Genomic DNA, 21,045 nt, shown 5'->3' on the forward strand with positions numbered 1-21,045 from the left:
TTCTTTCATTTGAGAAATCAGTTTTAGTAGGCCATGCAAAGATTGATGGCTTTTTCATAAAAGGATATTTTATGAAATAGTGAAATGTAGCATATTTCTACCTGATAAATGTAGAGACCTGTAAACTTTGAACCCACATTGGCCTTTGTTGCTCATGACCCTGTTTAAGTGATTTATTTTCTTTTAACAACTGCAGTCTGCAGGAGGTAGAACATACTGCATAGATCTTTAATTCTGTTTAAAATTGAACAGTTTAAACAGAATGGCTGACATTAGAAGACCTATTACTGAAAAGTCATATTATCTTCATTTCAGTATCCCTTTTAGGAACAATATTTATGGTTGGAGAAAATGTGTAATTTATAAAAACAACTTGATAGGCTGCTGCAGAGCAAGAGAGGAGTTGGCATCCTTAGCCCCACATCAGGGTGTCTACAGGACTGCATCAAAGCTAGAGACTATGGAAACCTGGCATGTGGAAAAGGATAAAATCAGAAAACTGGCCTGTTGTCTAGAAGAACATCTTGAGGAAACTGAATACTCCCCACCCTTGTGAAACATTTGGATATCAAAGATTTAGCAAATTCCAAGGAAATAATACTCTGCTAGAATTTTTCTGCCTGGCTTTCAGTACAACAGCGGGTTTATCGCTGACTTAAGTGAACTCAGTTTCTTTTTCCAGTTGATTTCTGTTTTTATTTGGTTAATGTGCACTGAAGTCAAACAGCATCATAAGGGGACTGTCTGCTCCTCAGTGTGGGTGTCACCATGGAAGTTCAGCAGGTAGGGAGAAAGCTCCTCAAACCCAAAACATTACCCCTATGGAGTCACAGCTTTGTTTGGCTGCAGTGGGGACTGATCTCAGGTAACTTCCCCAGCAGCACAGCACAACACTGCTCCAATAATCCTCATTTATGACAAGCCTACAAAATCTTAGCAGGTTTTAAAGTATTTATCTGCATTATCACAAACTGCCCAATGCTCCTCCTTATAGAATTAAATGGGTATGACCAGAGAAATGAACAATGCTTTTTTAAAACTTTGGTTTGAATTTGCTCATTCATGAAACATGCTTCTGTTAAGTGAATTCTGTGTTTGTGGAACATCTCATGAATATATGGTGCTTTAATAAAAACAATAAAAGTTTAAAGCTCCCCCACTTTGCTCTGCTCTTCATTATTAGAAATAAATCTTATGAAGCAGATAAAAATATTACAATTAATCCCTCCTGAATGGAGACAGTATATACTATTATTTTCAATACAAGAGAAAATGGCTTTGACTAGAGTGGCAACAACTGGCATGCTGATTTTATAGTTTTGATTTATTGCATATTAGGAGATAGACTTTTTTAATAACAATTCCATTTAAGTATTCATTAAAATGGAATTAGTACAAGCAGGGCCAGATTCTGATACCCATATTCTTGTCAGACAGCATTTTATTGCAGAAAAGTCTCACTGACATCAGTGGGATTACTTGTAAAAGGCCATTCAGCATGAGTGAGAACACAGAGCTAGACCCTACAAGGGGTTTTAGGTGCTCCCCCCTGACCCCCAGGTGCCTCACACATCCTTTGGCAGTGGCTGGAGCACTATGGAATTCTGTGCTCCAGGCATCTCATCCTCACTGGAGTGCATCAACTCCTGACTCCACAAATACCTCACCCACCTTGTCCCTGCCCCAGGTATATGGGATATGGAATATATATCTTCATCCTCACAAAGGAAATGCTGATTATTTTGATTTATATTTATCTTCATAGTTCTTTCAGTCTAAGCTTGACCCAAAGAATGCATAGCACATTTTGCCATGAAAAAAAGCAAAGACTTATAAGAAAAATCATTCAGAAGGAAAAAAAGTAGAGGGCTATAGTAGTGAATCTTACTAAAGGATCAAGGCTGCATACTCCACTTCTCTTGCACTTTTGTTTTGTACAATCCTGATTTAAATATACAAAGAAACCAATTCCAGTAAACTCTTGAGATGGCACTGGGTGAAGAGAACTGGCTTAGCTAGTGATAATTAGAAAAAGCACATGGATTTTTTTTCCCTTATGTAACCTAAAATGTCTCAAATTCTGAGTTCTAACACCTGTACTGTATTTCTTTATTCAGTAATCTCCATAATGAGCAGGGGAGGAGGCTGAGAAATTTGACCTTTATCCATAAAACAATGATGCATGAGCAAATTGTGAACATCCTAATACATCTTTTGTTCAAAATTACTTGGCAGAAGATTTTGACACATAATTTTTAGTATTTATGCTGTAATTTCATATTTTCATTACTTTCACAGGTCATGCCTGGAATATGCTTCTACTCCTTGACCAATTTGTTTGATGCTTCTTTCAGTATAAAGAGGTCTATTTTTTTTTTTGTTTTATTGTAATCTAATGTAATGTATTATAGAATAATAGAATATAGTACAATTAGCAAACAGACTACTAGCTATTGTTTAACTTTGCTTTAAAAACTGCCCAACACTAAAGGTTTCTGTTGCAAAGTTCTCAAAGGTCAGACTTGAAAGCTTAAACTTCAGGTTCTACTGAGATAAAGGCACAGTGCTCTGCAAAGTTATGCTATTATCCCTGTTTATAATCTTCACTGACTTCAGAAATAATTGCTTTCCTTAAACAAAAAGGAAGTCTGATTCTAATTTGCTATCTAGATCTACATTCTTATATTCTTTTTATAGATTTTTGAACAAGTTATCACTGGAATCTTCCTTCACTCAAACATAAGTGAAAGTTTTATCTTACTTCAGATATCACAAAAATAATTTATGACTAAGGAAACAAAACCTTTTGTCTCACAATATATTTCTTTGAGACAGCTGTGGTATTTCACTGAAAGCACAAAAGCTGTGATGGTCTGGACTGCAATCAACCATTTTTAATAGGAAATTTTTAAAGACTTTTAATAAGATCCCCTAACATAATTTATGGGGAGAGGTTTTGAAGTGAAGAGGCATTGTTTGGCAAAGTGTTCTTCCTCTAATCTCAGGAAATTTAAATAATTGACTGCTCATTTCCTCTAAACTTAGGATTTCTCCTTAAAAATGGTTAAGAAAAACACCTGCTACACTAGCAGCAAAATAAGTGTACCAAAAGTCCAAAAATAATTAAAAAAAAAAATTCTAAATGCTTTTCAGATGCAAAACTCCATGTCAGAACCCAGTATTATTAATAATAATGCAATATTGAATTTTGCTTCTTCAAGTCAGAATTTTTAATACATATCTTGAATTAAGACACCACTCTGGTCAGGGCAACTGCAGGTATTTATTTTAACTGATACACTTAGGAGAAGAAGAGAACAAAAGTGGAGAATTTACAGACTACAAGAAAACCAGATGAGCACACAAAAGTTCCTGTACTTACTGGAGTTATGCAGAGCTCCTCTGGCTACAGAACTTGGCTGGAAGAATAAGGATAACAGGTTTCCCCTGAGATCTCTGATGTATCTTGCAAGAAGGGGCTCAAAGGGTATTTTTAGCAGTTTCCCTTTAGCCCCAGTGAGAACCAGGGAGAAAACAGAAAATAAATAGGAAGCACACTTCGATACACTGATAAATCTAATCCAAGCTCCTCAACATGAAACAGATTTAGTTCGGCTGCCTGGCAATTTGGATGAAGTTTTAAATTCTTTTTTACCTTTTCTGAGTAACTCACGTGCCGTAATTCTGACTTAAACGAAAAGCTGATTTAACGGTGTTCTGCTCGTTTAGGTCGGCTGGGATATCTCTCCCAAAGGAGAAAAAATAAAAAAGAGGGAGAACCTTTGAAGGGAGGAGTCGTGAAGAGCTCAGGCTCACTGCGGGTCACTGCGTGTCCGAGACCTCCAGAGGGCACTCAGCACAAAAGGGATCGCACAGGAAAACGGGAAAAGGGAAAAAAGAAAAAAGGAAAAAAGAAAAGGGAAAAGGGGCTACAGTTCCCAGCGGGCGCCCATCCTTACACGGCTTTCCAGAGGCACAGCTCAGCTCCATCCTCTCCTACAGAGAGACCTGTAAAAACAAACAAACAAACAAACAAACAACTAATTCACTAACTCGCTAAATAAATAAATAAATAAATAAATAAATAAATAAATAAATAAATAAATAAATAAATAAATAAACAAATAAATAAATAAATAAATAAAAGGGATTTTGAAGCTGAGCAATTACAACTAACTAAATAAAGAAGCAATTAAACAAATAACCGATCAACCAAATGAATGAATGAATGAATGAATGAATAATTAATTAAGAGGGATTCTGAAGCGGAATAATTACAACTAACTAGCTAACTAACTAAGCAATTAAACAAATAAATGACCAACCAAATAAATGAATGAATAAATAAATAATTAAGAGGGATTCTGAAGAGGAATAATTCTGCCATCATAGGGTCTGCACTTCCTTTCTGTATTGGAGAAGATCTTTTTCAATGCCTTTAGCAAAAGAGGATCAGCTTCTAGAGCCTAATTATAAATACTTTATTTTCAAAAGCTGGCTGCTGGTTTCAAAGAACCTCCACACAACTAAAAAAAAAAAAAACAAAACGCTTTTTTGAGATGTGCCACCTAAAGGACAGAATGTCATTTCTTTAGACTCCACCTCTCTCTCTAGTTTGCCTACAGAAACAAAACTATTTATAGTGTGTACTGGCCAAAATTCCCCTTTTTCCTTCACCAGTTAAGTCTTACTTGGGTTGTAAGATCAGAGATTATTAGTAGAATAAACTAATTAGGCAGGATTTGTATGATGGAAAAATTAAAAATTGAAGCATTATTTCAAAGTTACACAAGCCTGTAGATATTAAAACTAAGCAGAGTCATGACATTTAATAAAGGCAGTGTGGGCCTTTCTCAGTTTCATTGTGCTCAGTGCTGTGTTGACTGGTGTTAAAAACCCTGCTCTAGTTATTAGAGTCAATAAATGAGTTTAGCCATGGTTTGGTCGTGTTTATAAAATAAGGAGGTGTGTGTACAGAGTCTTTACTAACTGGATTACTGCTGGGACTTGGTGATTTTAGAGGTATTTCCAACTCCGGCTACTCTACGATTTTCTTGGCTTTCATTTCAGGTTTTGAGCATGGGGAATGTCACCCTGCGCTCCTGGTGATCCGCCAGGAAAGTTCCTGAGCAGAAAACACGCACAACACACCGATGGCACCGGGGAGGGCTCCTCTCTGCCCAGCCAGCCCCAGCAGGAGCTCCACCAAACTGAAGAGAAGGAGAAAAGGGCTCCTTTGGGAACTGCTGCCCTGCTCCCCACAGAGCAAACCAGCCTGATCACTAACGTGCTCCGGGAAAAGGGGCGGGGAGGGAGGGTGGGTGTGAGGGGAGGAATGTGTGAGCGTGAGGGGAAGGGGCGGGTGTGTGTGTCTGTGTGTGTCTCTGAGGGAAGGGGGCCGGTGGATTTGTGTCTGTGTCTGTGTGTCTGTGTGTCTCTCTCTCTGAGGGCAATGGGGAGTGCAGCTGTAGGTGCTGCGGCCGCTCCCGGACAGATCCAGGTTCCCGCCCTGCGTTGGGAAGGGCCGGCGGAGTGGGCAGGGCCGAGACAAACATGGCCGTGCCGTACAGGGCCGTTCCGTACAGGGCCGAGACAAACAGGGCCGAGACAAGCAGGGCCGAGACAAGCAGGGCCGTTCCGTACAGGGCCGAGACAAGCAGGGCCGTTCCGTACAGGGCCGAGACAAGCAGGGCCGTTCCGTACAGGGCCGAGACAAATAGGGCCGAGACACACAGCGCCGTTCCGTACAGGGCGGTCCCATTAGGGCCGTTCCGTACAGGGCCGAGACAAGCAGGGCCGTGTCGCACAGCGCCGTTCCGTACAGGGCGGTCCCGCCCGCCCGCCGGCGGGAAGCGGAAGTGGCGCGGGCTGGCGCGGCGGCGGAAGCCGCTCCGCCTTTCCGGAGCGCGGCGTGCTCGGAGCCATGAGCGTCCCGGCCTTCATCGACATCACCGAGGAGGATCAGGTCAGCGCCCCGGCCGCCATCGGGCCCGGGCCGCGTCGGGGGCCGCAGCCGGGCCGGGCCTGCCCCGCCCTGCGCTCGTCTGCGCTGTTCCCTGCAGAGCAGACGATTAGAGAAACTCTAATTAGAGTGCTCTCCGGCACTTCCCTTCCAGCGCTCGCCAGCCCTGCTTTTTATTTAGGAGAAGAAGAGGGGTTCACATATGGGCGTTACTTGGGTTTTGTGGAATTCTCGGTGCTGCAGGCACGGGAAGTGGGAATTGTGTCTCTGAGCTGCTGCTTTGTTGTGCCTTTGGATTTGGGGGCTGCTTGTTCCCGGTGTCCCTGCAGTGTGTGTGTGTATACAGTGTGTGTTTACACACATTGGAAATCTGCAAGAAATGCACACATGGGTACCAGCCTCAGCCCAGTTAAGACAAAGTTCTGCCCTCTCCAAAGTGGCTTTCTTCTTTTCTGGTGAAGAAGCAACTAAATGGTTTTAATGTTTGTCTAAAGTTTGCAGAGACAGTAAAAGTAAAAATTGGTAAGAAAGTGTGCAGTGCAGCACCCAGTTGTAAGTGACATATTGACACTGAGAAAGTCCAACAGCTCTGTGACCTGTTGTGACAGATGCAGCACCTGGCTGAACAAAAATCTGTAAGAAATGTAATTACTTGGACTTTGTTGTTCACAAAACAACTATTTTCTTTTATATGTGTTGTCTGTCTCTTTCTTAAGGCTGCAGAACTGCGAGCTTACCTGAAATCCAAAGGAGCAGAAATCTCTGAAGAAAACGCTGAGGGAGGACTTCATGTGGACTTGGCACAGATTATTGAAGTGTGTGATGTGTGCCTGAAAGAGGATGACAAAGGTTTGCATCTCTAGGTCTTGTTGCTTTATCACCATTGGTGCTTTCAAACAGGAACAGTTGGCAGAATTTAGAGATGTGTAGTGTTAAAACACATCTCCATAAAACTGGAAGTGCATCTTTCCATCATTGCTATGGAATATTTGCATGCACTCTGCCCCTCCTTTCTCCAAACATCCAGCACTCTTTGAAGAAGTCAGAAGCTGAGCTAGACTCTGCTTGTAATGAGGACTTGTATGTAAAATAGAGTTTTTGATGCTCAGGTGTAATTTTGGGGAATGGATAATATTTTCCATGTGTAATGAATTCTGTTCTTTGCCTTTGCTTGACAGTTGGGTAGACTGAAAAGAAAACACAAAGCTGGTGTGGTTCTGTTTGGAAAGCATCAAACACCACTCTTAGAACAGGAGCTGGGGAGGGTTTGTAATATGTTTCACTGTTCTTGAGGGCATTTTCCCTGTGGTCTGGGTGTCCCCTGTGCTCCTGGTGAGCTGTTTTACTGTGCTTGAGCACTAGGTGTTACTGTTCTCTCTGTAGAGCCATGGGCAGTTCCCTGGATGTGCAGGAGGAGGCCACTGTGAGGAAACTGGAGTTCCTCTGGTTCCTTCTGTGTGTAAACAGAGAATTCAGAGCAAGTGTGATATCAAATACCATGTTCTGTGTTGAGCTTAGAGTGGTGATTCTTGTCTTACATGGAGGTGTGTTGGTGTAAGCCCACCTGAGCCAAATCTTACATTCTGATGAATATCCATGTTGATATCTTGGCATTTTCCTTCTTTTACAATTCTTATTTATGCAAAGTGATAATCCATATCAAAAGTATCATTATCAAAACTATATCCAGCACAGAGTAGTGACTGCTGCTTGCAGTTTCAAACAGCTGTGTGCTTTGGTTTTTGCAGATGTGGAGAGTGTGATGAACAGTGTTGTCTCTCTGCTTCTTATCCTGGAACCTGACAAGCAAGAAGCACTGATTGAAAACCTGTGTGAGAAGCTGGTGAAATTTCGGGAAGGGGAGCGCCCATCTCTCAGACTGCAGCTGTAAGTATTGCTCAGGCAAAGTCACTCTCAACAGGAAGCATTTTCTTGTAGGTATGTTTTAAATCAAGTGTGGGGTGCTGCAGGATGCATCCTTTACCTTCTTTTCACTGTCATCAAATAAAAGTACCCATATTTTTTTCCTTTGGTATTACAAAATAAAATCAATATGCATAGTTTTCAGCTTTGCTGAAAATGATTACCAAACTGGAAGCTGTTACAATCCATGGATGCAAGGCACTACCAGATGTTTTGTACAAGCATGTGTCTTAAAAGGACATGTACATGCACTCCAGTAATGTTTTTTGAAAGCTCTGTAACTCCATTGTTGGTTGTTTGTGCTTTAGCCTGAGCAACCTCTTCCATGGCATGGACAAGAACACTCCTGTGAGGTACACAGTGTACTGCAGCCTTCTGAAAGTGGCCTCATCCTGTGGTGCCATCCAGTACATTCCAACTGAGCTAGACCAGGTAATGAAGTGACCCTTCAAGTTGTGGCCTTTGTATGAACTGTGTTGCACCTGCATATTACTCAGAGCTGACACAGACTATCTCTTACAAATTGCCATGAGGATGATCAGAGAGGTGAGCACCTCTCCTGTGAGGGAAGGCTGAGGGCATTGGGATTGTTCAGCCTGGAGAAGAGAAGGCTCCAGGATTCCCTTATTGCAGTACTTTAAAGGGGGCTTACTGCAGAGGGAGAGCAACTTTTGACATGGGCAAATAGTGATAGAACAAAAGTGGGAGCATGAAGAGAAGACCTAAAAGAGAAATCTCTGTGCAAGATTTTTTTTTTTTTTCCTTTTTTGCTTGGGAGAAAATGAGAAGTATTTGTAGTGCCATTTTAATCTTTTCCTGAATGCTTCTTTTTCACTGGTGTTCTACCCAGGTCCGAAAATGGATTTCTGACTGGAATCTGGCCACAGAGAAAAAGCACACTCTCCTGAGACTGCTCTATGATGTCCTAGTAGACTGCAAGAAAAGGTATAAAAAAGTCACATGTACTAGATAACTCTATGTTTTGATGTACTATAGCTGATCTGTAGGGAAAGTGTTTCTCACAGGACTTGTAAAATTAATCTGTACCAATAATTCAATCCAAATGCACTTTTGGGGTTTTTTAAAATATTTTTGAAGCACTCTTGTGTTAAACCAATGTTCCCAAAAATATTAAAGTTGGTAGTGAATTAGCTGCAAACCACAGGCTCCCAAAATAACACCATTCCTTTCTATAAATAATCATCTTTGTGCAATGTAGCATTTTGCCAAGTTTATTATTTAATTGCATTTTTGACATTTTATTGCATGGTAGTGCTATCTTTTACTTAATGATGTGGGAAGACTTACCAGTTCATGGTTAACAGAATCAGTCTTTTAATGTAAACATTTCCTTCAGGACAGAGCTTCCACCAGTCACTGAAATTAATGTCCACAGAATACCTGCTTGGCCATTTTGAGTTATTGTCATGGATCATAAGAAGCATCTTTGATCTAACAAACTTGGCAGACCACTGTGTTCTGGCATGTAGAGTAATCCAGTGTGTATGGTGCCTGTAAATGAGTGCAGCTCTGAACTGAGAGCTGTCATCAGTTTATCTTACAGGGTGATGCAGGGGATTGACTGCCCTGGCAGGGCTGCAGAGATGGGCTGCTGTCCAGTGGTTCAGGTTCCACAACAGCCCAAACCTATTTAACCTGTCCCTGCAGTTTGGATGGGGATGTAGGGGCTGTGTGCTGCTTCCCCCTGCCCATCCACTCTGTTTTCTGAGTTACTTTTTCAAGGATTTTTTTGGATTTTCATAGTGAGGCAGCATCAGGCCCTCTCCACTCCTGACTCACAGTGGTACCAGAGCTGCACTTGCATTTTCAGCATTTGCATAACCTTGCACTGCTACAAAAGGAAGTTCTGTCCTGTACCCTCTGTTCCTGTCCCTTCCAGCTGCCAGTACCTGTGTGTGTTTGTGCTGGTGTGGGCAGCTGTGGGACTGCACAGGAGGCTGGAATGGGGGCATGACCTAGCTAGGGGTTTTAAAAAGGCAAATGTGAAGCTGTCACAGGTGGAGAAGAGTTCCTCCTGTCAGGACAGTTGGTTTATTCTTCCCTGCTGGAAATGCTGCATCAGCATAGCAGGATCATTTCTAACTAACCTCAATTTAGGGATGATTAATCCTCATGGAGTAGTTACTCTGTGAGCTACATTACTGGGAGTTCCTGTTTGTAACACTCAAATGCTTTTGGATTGATAGTTCTGTATTGCAGATTTCACATTGTCAAAATAAATTCAGAAATGTTAGTCACAGACCTTTCCATGGCTTAGTGCAGAAATATTACACTGATAACATTCCTCTCTTGCCACTTCCCATCCTGTTGATTTATTGTGAAATTTTAACTAGTTTCATTCCCAAACTTAATAGCCAGACTTTTAATTTTTTGTTTCCACTGCCACTGTAACCTTGCTACCAAATGTTTCTTTCTTGCTAACCATAGGTGATTTTTTTAAGATAGCCAGTAAAATCCTGTGAGAGATGGACTCAGTGTCCTTACCATGGCTTGCAGCAAGCTGTGCACTGAGCAGTGTCACAGAGCACTTGCACTTCTCTCCAGAAAAGAAAACAAGAAGTGACCCTGGCACCTTTGACCTGGTTCACTCTCCTGGATCAGTGGGCAGTGTTTGCAATAGTATGGGAAACTCACAGCAGCATTCCAGCTGCAGCACTCAGGAATGCTGCTCTATCTAGCTGTATGGGAAGATAAGTGAGAACTGGAAAATACATGATAAAAATCATACCTCACTTACCATTGTTGGTTTATAATCAAGGGTAAAGAATAGATTGTTAAATTCTTTTGTTTGCTTGATTTATGTTTTAGCTTTGCTCAGTGTGGCAGGAGAAATGGTTTTCTGTAGCTCAAACTTTCTCCCAGTGGATCTGTTGGTAGTAACAGATTGGTAGCTCCTAAAAAGTAGATGTGCAGAGGTTGTGTGATGGTCCCATTTCCTGCAGTGAAAAGTGAATGTTTGTTTCATCAAGCCTTCTCCAGCCACCTTGATGCAGTTTAAATCTGGTCTCTGCTGGCAGGATTCAGCAGTTTTAGCCCTGCCCAAGTTAAATTCAAACAGGTCTGGCAAGTCTGGTTATTAATACTTGTAGCAAAAAGCTCAGCATGTCAGGCACCTGCAGAGTAATTGCTTCATTTAATTTTAGTTGAGTTTAATATCATGTAATGTAGAGGAACTCAATTCCAACATCTCACTAGGTCTATGAATGCTCTGTGTTTTTTCATTCCTTTCATCTACCATCACTCTTAAGCTCACACTGGCTTTTTGTCAAGTTATGCATCTAGGCTGGCAGGTGGAGCCAAGAGCACTTGTTCAGGCTGTTTTGCTAGAAAAGATGTTCACATTTGCACCTTAGGTGAGACACATTTAACAGCAAGCTGTGTCAAACAGTGATCTGTATCAGTGCTTGAAACAGCCTAATTTACAGTAGTAATGTGACACTGAGTAGAATGTAAGACTAAAGCCCTGCCATATTTGCTGAGGTTCACAAGAATTTAGCATGTGAAGTTTGGGAGTAATTGTCTTGTAGCATTCTGTTGTTTCCTAAAAATACAGGTGAAAAATTCCACAGCTTCCTCACTTAAAAAAAAAAAAAAAAAAAAAAAAAAAAAAAAAAAAAAAAAAAAAAAAAAAAAGCAGGGAATTGAAAATACTGTTTGAAATTAGTTAAGTTCAATTTTTGCTGATAAGGGAAAGATTAGGAGTGCCAGAAAACTGTGCCACAGTTACAATAACAACTGCTGAAAAGCTTTTATTAAATAAGGAGTTGTGTTTTCTTAGGCTGAATCACACATGAGCTGAACCCCTTTGATTACCATGTGTATATTGCCATTTCTGTATTAAACTGATCCTTTGTGTCCTAGAACATTTAGTTTTGGTAAGATCTCACCAGTGCTAAAATTCTAGTCAGTCACAGACTGATTTGCATGCACATGTTTCTCTCATATGTAAAGCTGCCTGAATTTTACTTTTTTTCTCACTGATACAGAATTGTCAGTGCATCTATATCAATATTTGTTACCAGGGCAAAACATAAGCTCTCTTTAATGCGGAGTTTTAAAACATATGTTTCATTATGGTTTGGAATGCTGGGATCCATAGAAAATGCCCCAGCCTGGGGACAAATGTACATCCAGATTATACATGATACTGGGTGTTGCCCATGATATCTTAATATTTGTGCTGCACATCTCTCAGATCTGGTAAATTCCCTGAGAATGAGCTTCCCCCTACAGAGTGGCTGTCAAACAGTGATCTGGTGAGATTTCAAATAAATGCCTGTATAAAGACAGTGTTACTGTGCTACAAAAACCACTGAGAGCTGTGCTGCTGAATGAGTTAAACCTCTGTCCCAGCACAGAGCACACTGGCCATGTTGTGCTGCTTTGTTCTTCCCTGTGCAGTTTATGGCCTAAGTCATTAATGCAAATTGAAACTTCATTCTCACAGTGTTTTAAGGAAAGTTGTGTGTGCTTTTAGACCACATGGGGTAATTTGTTGTAAATTTTGCAACAGGAATCAGGAGTTGCTGGCCTTGTTGGTGGTAAAACTGTGAAGTGAAAATAAATCAGAATCTGTTAAAATGACACAGTAACAATCTCAGAGCTGGTTTACAGTAATATTAATGTTGTTCACAAGATAATCTGGGTACATGGGGCTGTAGGTTTGCTCAGCTTTCTGAGGAGCTGTTTGTCCAAAATCTGTCTGTCAGAGCAGTGCTGGGAGCTGTTTGCTTCCAGCAGCCTCAGCCAGTCTCATTGCTGGCAGCATCTTTTCACCAGTGAAATAAGCAGCTCTCACTTGGAATACTTGAGGAAAGAATCTGTGAGGGAAGAGAGCAGCTTTTATGCAGTCATTTTCCTGACCATAAATATTCTTTAAGAGATGCCATTTTACATTTGAAATAAACTTTGCAGCACTACTTATTGTGCAATGATTAAATCCAGATGTGCATAAGAGGAGCATTCTAGTGAACCATATAAAGCAGTTCCTAGCTCAGAAAGCTTTTTCCATAAGCAGCAGGTAATTTATCAGTTTAAGAGAATGAAATGAAGGGTGAAGATAAACATTTTGTAGAACAAGAATTGAAATAATACATCCAGGTCATTTGTTCTCTCCACTAGAATTAAAATGGATCATCTGCATCTTTTTCAAGTGTAATTTAATTTGACCTATAACACCATAATGGAATTATTTAAATATTTGAGTGTCTTGTTTGAACTATTTTTTCAGCAATGCTGAGGTAACTTTCTTTTTTTCCTATAGTGACACTGCAGCAAAAGTGATGGTGGAGCTGTTGGGAAGTTACACAGAGGACAATGCTTCCCAGGCTAGAGTTGATGCTCACAGGTAATACTGACTTCCCAGTTTCCTTGAAAGTAACTTTTCCTCAATTGCCAAGCTATTTTGATCCCCTTACTGTTAAGAGCATTGAATAGTCTGGCAGGCCAAGGGCCCTGCCACAGCCACTTCTGTGGAGTTGCTGCCTCAGTCAAGAGTTTGTCTCTGCAGTCTGCAGTGGGTCTTTATTTCAGATTGTTTTACTTTTTGTTGGTTTTATTATCTAACTGTGAGCATTCTTTTCAAATAGCACTTTCACTTGGAAAAACCTTGCTGTCTTCTCTGTGAGCAAGTACAAAGGCACAGAAATAAACTTACCTGTTGAACAAGCTGGGACTAAATTAATTCATAACAGTGCATTTTCCCCACTAGCCAAGTTTTGATGTTCTAACTGTCATGATTTTTCTTAGGAATTAGTGCTTTAAGTTCTGTCAGATGTGCACTACCAGTAGTTCTCAAGGGAGTTGTTTATATTTAACCATGGAGGAAAATCAGGGTGGCTCCTTTGGAAAATGAATGTTTGTGCTTAAGTGGGAACTCCACTGGCTACCCTACAGCAACCTGCTGAATCCAGGGCTGTGTCTGTGCCTAACTGTTTTGTGTCACATATTCAAGTGTAACTAAGTCTTCCAAAACAACTTAATTCAATGAAATTTTAGGAGCACAGGAACAGAGGCTGTGCTGGAAATGAATGCATCGATGGAAACTCTAGGGTGATCTTGGGTTTGACCACCTGCACATTTAATTTGGGATACTGGACAAATCACTTAATCCTTGGTTTTTCCATCTGTACAATGAAGTTTAAAACTGGAATGTGGCATATGTTACTTCTAATAATAATTGAAAACCCTTGTGTGTTTCCTAGAAAGCAAAGAACAGCAAATTGAGTTGCTGTTAGTCATAAAGATGTGTGTTGCTTTAGAAGTAAGCATTTCCTTTTCTCCTCAGATGTATTGTACGAGCATTGAAGGATCCAAACACCTTTCTCTTTGATCATCTTCTTGCCTTAAAACCAGTCAAGTTTTTGGAAGGAGAACTTATTCATGATGTAAGTAATTTTGGTTTCAGTGAGATTATTGGATAGCAGTAGACTGCTTTGTTCTAATGTGTCTTTTGAAATCCATTAGAATAGTTACCTGTGTCAGTAATCCTGAGCTGCAACGTGGTATTTCTGTTACAGTCTTTAAAGTTAAAATTGCATGTGAAACATTTCCCTTCAGAGTTTCAGAAACTCAGTTACATGCCCTTCCCTCACATGAGTTTTGTAGCAAATCTTAAATCTGGGCAAGGGAAGTAAGCTCAGCACAGACTGCCCACATCTGTTGACAGAATTTCAGCTCTTAACAGTTTATGGTTTTGTTCAGTACCCATAGTTTCTATCTGTATCTGTCCAGCCTGCAAAGAGGGAAACCAAGATGATATTTCAACTGTTCTCATGTTTGTTTTCCATCTTCTAGCTTTTGACAATTTTTGTAAGTGCTAAACTAGCATCCTATGTCAAATTTTATCAGAACAACAAAGACTTCATTGACTCCCTAGGTAAGTTTTCAGATATTACACTTCTGACTTTATTTACATGATTTAGGGTATGGAAGCCACAGAGTAATTCAGTTTGGATCCATGTACTGAAGCAAGGGAATGTCTTAACAGTTTACAGTTTGCAGATTGTGAGTGGGCCATCTAACTGTGGTTTATTCTTTGAAAACTGTGGTTTCACCCACTTTTTTTTTCTCTTAGAGCTCCCCCTCCTGAAAGGTTTAACACATTCATACTCTAGGCTAGGCCAGAGATCACAACTGCATTGAGGAAACCACCAGTATAAATCTGGGGTTTTTTTAATTATGAATAACTTTGTAACAGCAAATACTTCTGCACAGTAAGATAAAGCATGCAGATTGTGTGTGTGTGCTGATGCATTAGACCCAGCAAGCCACAGTCTGTCCCAGTTAATTTGTTTCATCACATGAAGCAATGTGATGGAATGTTAATGTCAGCACCCTCTTTATTTACACACTGTGGAAAAAAGGAGTAGTAATTAACACTTTGACACTCCCCCGTTGATGTGTAATTGACTGTTTCAAAGGAGCACTGGTTCATAAGCTATTGCATGCATTAAAATTACAGTTTTTATATTCCAGCTTTTTAGGACAGGGGTCAGTGACAATGCAGAAATTGCTCAATGATGCAAATTTTTTTATTACTGCATTAAGGTTTTGACATATTGGTAATGAATAAATGTTTCCATAAAAATACAATATATTTTTTTTTATAACTTTGATTTTCAAATGACACTTAAATACTGCCTTGGATGCATTTGAGGAAAGCCATAGTTCTGCTAAAACAGAGTTTAGTGCAGCTTTTTAACACATGCATTATTTTGTTTAATGGAGTGTGATACAATTCTCAGAATAATTGCCCTCAGAGCTCTAAAATGGTAGTACTTTGGGTATTAAAATGATGGAAATACCAAGGGGTTTTTTTTGGTGGATAAAATTAGCAGCAAGTTTTTGGTAGCTTGTAAATGTGTTTATAGGATAAGTGTATCTTTAGTCATGTGTATCTGAACATTAGTTATGCAGACATCTTACACTTTTCTTTCTCAGGGGAAAGTGGGTCTAGGGTTTATCTTTTAGGTACTTGTCCACAGAAGTATTTGCTGAAATTGCTATTGCACCAACATTTGAATAAATTTATGGAAGATCAGTTACATATGTATATAGCATTAATTGTATTATATAGTCAGTTGTTGTTGTGTTTCTTCTGCCTTGCCTCCCACTGCCTGTGCTTCCTTCCATGAATTAATTCAGTGTGTGAACTTTATCTAAGATTCATGTAATCTTAGTAAAACCCTGAGATACCTGTGTAACTGTTTGCAAAGACAGTCTTAACTTCCACTTAAGCTGCTTTCTCTATGGTGTGCTCAGAAACTCTCTCTTTGAGCAAGGGACAAGCAGAGATTTGGAGGCAGCACAGATGGAAATGCTGGGAACTGAATGGCTGAGCCATGGCTCTGAAAACCAAGGGCAGTTTGGTCCAGACAACAATTACTAGATGAGGCATTCAAAAATGATCTGTTCCCAAAAGCAGTGAGATTTTTAACCATGCTTTAGAGATGTTTTTAGAAATAACCTGCCCAAATACCTTTGTTTTAAAGGCTGCTTAGATAGGATTCCAGTGACAGAGCATGGGCTGTAGTTGTATCCTTTCCTGGACCAGTTAGAAGTGGCCCAGGAAGGCTGTGCAGCATCCTTCAGTCAGCATCAGTTTGTTACAATTTGTTTTTTATTAATACTGACAACTTAGGCCAGCAGTAGCATTGTGTGTGTCAACTGCATCGCCCTAACATGGCCACAGTTAATCTGGTATTATCTGCAGTCTTCACAAAGTTAATCAGCATCTCATTTGCATTTGTTAATTAGGGTTAATGTGTGCTAATTGATTTTTTGATGCTTGTAGAGTTCCATTAAACCCAGTTAGGTATAGTTGCTGGTGTTCCTCGTTCATATGAATTATGGCAATCGTGTTTTTGTTGAATCGGTGCCAAATAGGGAACCTGCATCATAATTACAGCTAATTAACACAACATGATGTCCTGCACTAATGTGCTTCCCTGCTAGTGTATGGCTGTTATAAATTCCAAACTTACATATTTACTGAAGCCATGGGAATGGTTAGAATGCCATTCTAGAACAAAAAGACTGACACTCATTTTTAAGAAACTTCCACTGGATCTTAGTTGGTACCTCAAGGACCTTGGGATTAGAAATGCCTTGTTTCATCTCAGTGACTTAACTTGCTTGACCTAGATGTTTTTCCAGGAAAATGGTCTCTGGTTTGGACATGCAAGGCCTTGCCTCAGTTCCTTGCAATCCTGTAAAAGATGTAACCTGACCTCAGTATCCATTCCACTGGTTTTGAACAGCATTTTTCTGAGCCACACTGGATGCTTACATGGGCCTCAGGATGCCTTTTTTGCTGTGGACAAATTCAGAAAATGCTTTCTTCTGCCACCACAACACCATCACTGTGAGAGGTTTATTTTCCACAAACTACAGGAGAATGGCTGGTGAGGCTGTAAGAAAGTTTTTGGCATAACCAGCCATGGATTTTCCATTTTGTTGCATTGCTGTTCTTCAGTGCATCTGAAAGATTCACTTGCACTCTCACCACCTCAAATTCTGGTTAGGTTTTTACTGCTCAAAAAGCAAAACTTTTGTAGGTAATAGGTTTTTGCATAAAAACAGCTGAGTATTGATGAATTCACAGTGCAACTTGCTATTTTAGCAAAAGACAGGGCAGATGCAGGATTTGATATTTTACCTCAAAAGAACTGTTGATAAGGAAAAGTAGAATGTATTTCAATGTAACAAAAATTTTAAATGATTGGAAGCATATATAGCAAAAATAACACAAAAAACAAATTATTTGTATGAATTACAATTAAACCATAATTATAAATTATTACCACTTTTCCTCAGGCTTGTTGCATGAACACAATATGGCCAAGATGAGGCTCCTTACCTTCATGGGAATGGCTGTAGAGAATAAAGAAATCTCATTTGACACAATGCAGCAGGAACTCCAGATTGGGGCTGATGATGTAGAGGCCTTTGTCATTGATGGTAAGAACTGTGGTTCTGCACACAGTGCATGAACAAGTCTTCTAAGCTAATGTTGAATATCAAGAACAATATTAATTTTAATTCCTGTGTTTTTACAAGGTAAAGCTGCACAACTTCATGTTTAAAGACAGGCCCAACTGTTGTGTTTTAACCAGTGGTTTTCTTCCCAGTGACAGGAACTGTATCTCATGTAATTCTTTACAGAACTAATAAATTGTGTGTAGGTTTAATTTGTCATCTGGTTTTGTTTGCTGTCATTAAAACAGGATATGTTTGTAGGGGAGAGAAGTTCATAAAATCTGTACAGGATATTGCATTAATAGACTGACACCAAACAATAGGATTAGTGCATGACCTTCATCTTGTTACATGATTTTGTTTTTCTGCCTACTAGGCCATTAAAACCAACAGCAAAACAGATTGAAGTGAACTGCTGTGTTCTTATGTGTGTACTGATCTCATTTTGAACCATTTTTGTGCAGTTTAACACCTTTGCACTATGATGAGAACGTTGCTCAAAACAGTATTTTTTTTTTTTTGCAGCTGTAAAGACAAAGATGGTGTACTGTAAAATAGATCAGACACAGAGGAAAGTCGTTGTCAGGTAAGACAATTCTTCATGGCATTTTGCAAGACTTCATGTGTTCTAATTATTTCACTTACATTTGTGGAATATTCTAACTGGAAGCAAGGTATTGTTCCTATCAGGTGCTGCTAGTTAAATAGTTGCTATTTATCATAATTTTATTAAAGCTCACACTGAATGTGATTAGCTTATTTAATGAAAGTTCTACTTTCCAGGACATTTCATTTAATGACCTACTAGTGACAAGAATACTAATGACTGTTGTTGCTTTAAATATTTGGGAAGGCTACAGAATTCTCTTTAACTGGTGAAGTGCAGCCCTTTCTAGAGAGAAAAATCAGAATCCTCCTATCTCCTCATGAGAATAATGCTATAGAAGAATGATCAGGTGAGTGTGACATCTCCAATAACCTTCTCTCAATTTTGTTTTACTCCTCCAGTCACAGCACACATCGGACCTTTGGAAAGCAGCAGTGGCAGCAATTGTATGACACTCTAAACACCTGGAAACAAAATTTGAATCAAGTGAAAAACAGTCTCCTCAGTCTCTCAGACACTTAAGAATTTATTTTTTTTGACCTAGTAATATTGCTATATATGAGTTTTATTCAAAACTTTGACAATTTGTGAATGTTTCCCAAAAAAATGTATGCAATTGGTTTAAAGAAGCTAAATATTCTAAATTGCCACACACACAAAAAAAAAAAAAAAAAAAAAAAAAAAAAAAGGCAATAAAACTAACATGGGAAAATGTCTTCTGTTGATTTTCTTACATAATCAGCAACAAAAAACTGGCAATATTGGTTATCCTTCTTTTGTTCCTTTTACAGTATGGGACCTTTCTCTGCAAGAGGTATGGGGCTGAAAGGAGGGAGGTCAGAAAGATGATTGATTGTGCAAGTGTTTTTTAAAGTAAGAGAAAATTTCCCTCAGACCCAAGGGAGGAGAATGTGACCCAATAGAAGTGAAGCTTCATGAAGCCAAATGTGCTGCCTTATCTCTGTAATCATACCTGATCCTTCAGTATTGAAAGTGACCTCACTGATACAGAAACTACAACAGATATATTTAAATAATTTGGCAGTAAAGGTAAGCAGAAGATTGTTCTACTGCCACTTAGAACTGCTGGAAGTAGTAGTAAATCTTTGGAGAACTCATTGTATTCTGAAACAGTTGGAGGTGATTTTGCCTGAAAATGGAGTGAGCAATCTGTTTCAGCCAAAACTTCTGAGGAACATGACAAGGGTACAGTTAAGTAATTATTCAATTTTATTAAACATATATAAAAAACATTAAATTACAAATTTTTAACTTTGGGGAAAGCCAATAATAACTTGAATTTGATTGCAGAACCAGAACTAACATTAGGAGTAGGAATTGTATCAATTTTTGAACATAAGAACCATTAACATGTTATTTTAAACATGACACTACACATACATACCATATTCTGTAGGAATACCTCTGCAAATCTGGGTTAGGGAAGAGTGATCTATCTATTCCTAAAAGAATCCTTTTCTCCTGGCACTCATCTTCACTGCCCTTCTTCATATTTTCTCTTTCTTGCTGAATGCAGTCTCTCCAAATTCAGCAATTTCTCAATTCCTCCTGTTTGGTTTTGTACAATGGAGCTGTGAAGAGAGCTGCTGTCCTCACCTTTGAGTGGAGTGACAGTCATGTGAGGAGACTTCTGTTTGTTCTGGAAAGCAGCAAGTCCTGCAACCTGACAGAATACAATTGTTACCAGTTGATAACCAATGAAATTCACACACAAAGGTTCAGATTGTTGCATTTTGCTGAACTTTCACCAAGCAAGGAAATGTTAACAGGAAAATAAATCAGTTGGAAAAAAACACGTTTCATTTGAATTGTTTGCATTGTATTTAATTTAGAAAACTTGATAATGACAATTATGCTTTTGTAAACCAAACCTTTCCATAAGACTTGGTACAAGAGTATGATTTTAAAAATACAAGCTTGCATTAGAATATAGATTAGCAAAATAAATAGCTTAATTAAAGGATTTAATGTTGCAATTAACATTTCTGTTGCTATGCAAGCATTTGGTTAACAAAACCCAAAATCATGAAGTTTATAGTGTATAGATTAGAAAGCAAACATCAGTAATGCAAGGTTGTTATAGGTTGGCTTTTTTATGTTAAAGATATTTTTGCTCTTTTAATAGTTTTAATTACTCTTTGATGTATTACTGTTAGGTAATAGCTCATATCTACCCAAATCAAAGACAGATGGCAGCACAGTAGGGAACAGGTTTGTGGCCTGATGAGCAAAACCCTTGCATTTGAATGATGGGTTGTCCCTGTGTAATCTGGGGTTGTGTGGCTCTGGGGGAGCAGCAGGCAGCAGCAGCCACCTGCCTGAGCAAGGTGCACACAGGGGGATCTGCAAGGTGACCTCAGACTGCTCCTGTGCTAGGGACACAAGGGGACACCCTCCCTCTGCTCAATCATTTTAATACTAAGCAACTGTGCCCCAGCCAGCTATAAGGCACTATGTCTTCATTTTAGCACATTAATTTTGTACTAAAGCTTACTTTCCCTAGTGTACAAGCATTTCTTAAAGGTTGAAATAT

General features: G+C 39.4%; 1 protein-coding gene across 1 annotated transcript; it reads left to right on the plus strand.

Moving 5' to 3' along the window:
* The first annotated feature begins 5,703 nt into the window (after nucleotides 1-5,703).
* EIF3M (eukaryotic translation initiation factor 3 subunit M) lies at nucleotides 5,704-19,189 on the plus strand. The gene is made up of 11 exons (XM_079307780.1): nucleotides 5,704-5,965; nucleotides 6,679-6,811; nucleotides 7,711-7,849; nucleotides 8,194-8,317; nucleotides 8,736-8,830; nucleotides 13,170-13,253; nucleotides 14,193-14,292; nucleotides 14,702-14,783; nucleotides 17,723-17,866; nucleotides 18,410-18,470; nucleotides 18,893-19,189. Exons 1-11 carry the CDS (start codon nucleotides 5,924-5,926, stop codon nucleotides 19,011-19,013), a joined length of 1,125 nt encoding a protein of 374 aa, XP_079163906.1. The 5' UTR covers nucleotides 5,704-5,923; the 3' UTR covers nucleotides 19,014-19,189.
* The last annotated feature ends 1,856 nt before the right edge of the window (nucleotides 19,190-21,045 follow it).

Source organism: Erithacus rubecula (assembly GCF_903797595.1).
Source record: "Erithacus rubecula genome assembly, chromosome: 6".
Lineage (NCBI taxonomy): Eukaryota > Metazoa > Chordata > Aves > Passeriformes > Muscicapidae > Erithacus > Erithacus rubecula.

Bases quoted from the DNA above. Each gene is read 5' to 3' on its own strand.
- EIF3M (XM_079307780.1), top strand. From the start codon at position 5,924: ATGAGCGTCCCGGCCTTCATCGACATCACCGAGGAGGATCAG. The intron at 14,293-14,701 runs GTAAGTAATTTT...TCCATCTTCTAG, and splicing joins AAGGAGAACTTATTCATGAT to CTTTTGACAATTTTTGTAAG. The intron at 14,784-17,722 runs GTAAGTTTTCAG...ACTTTTCCTCAG, and splicing joins AGACTTCATTGACTCCCTAG to GCTTGTTGCATGAACACAAT.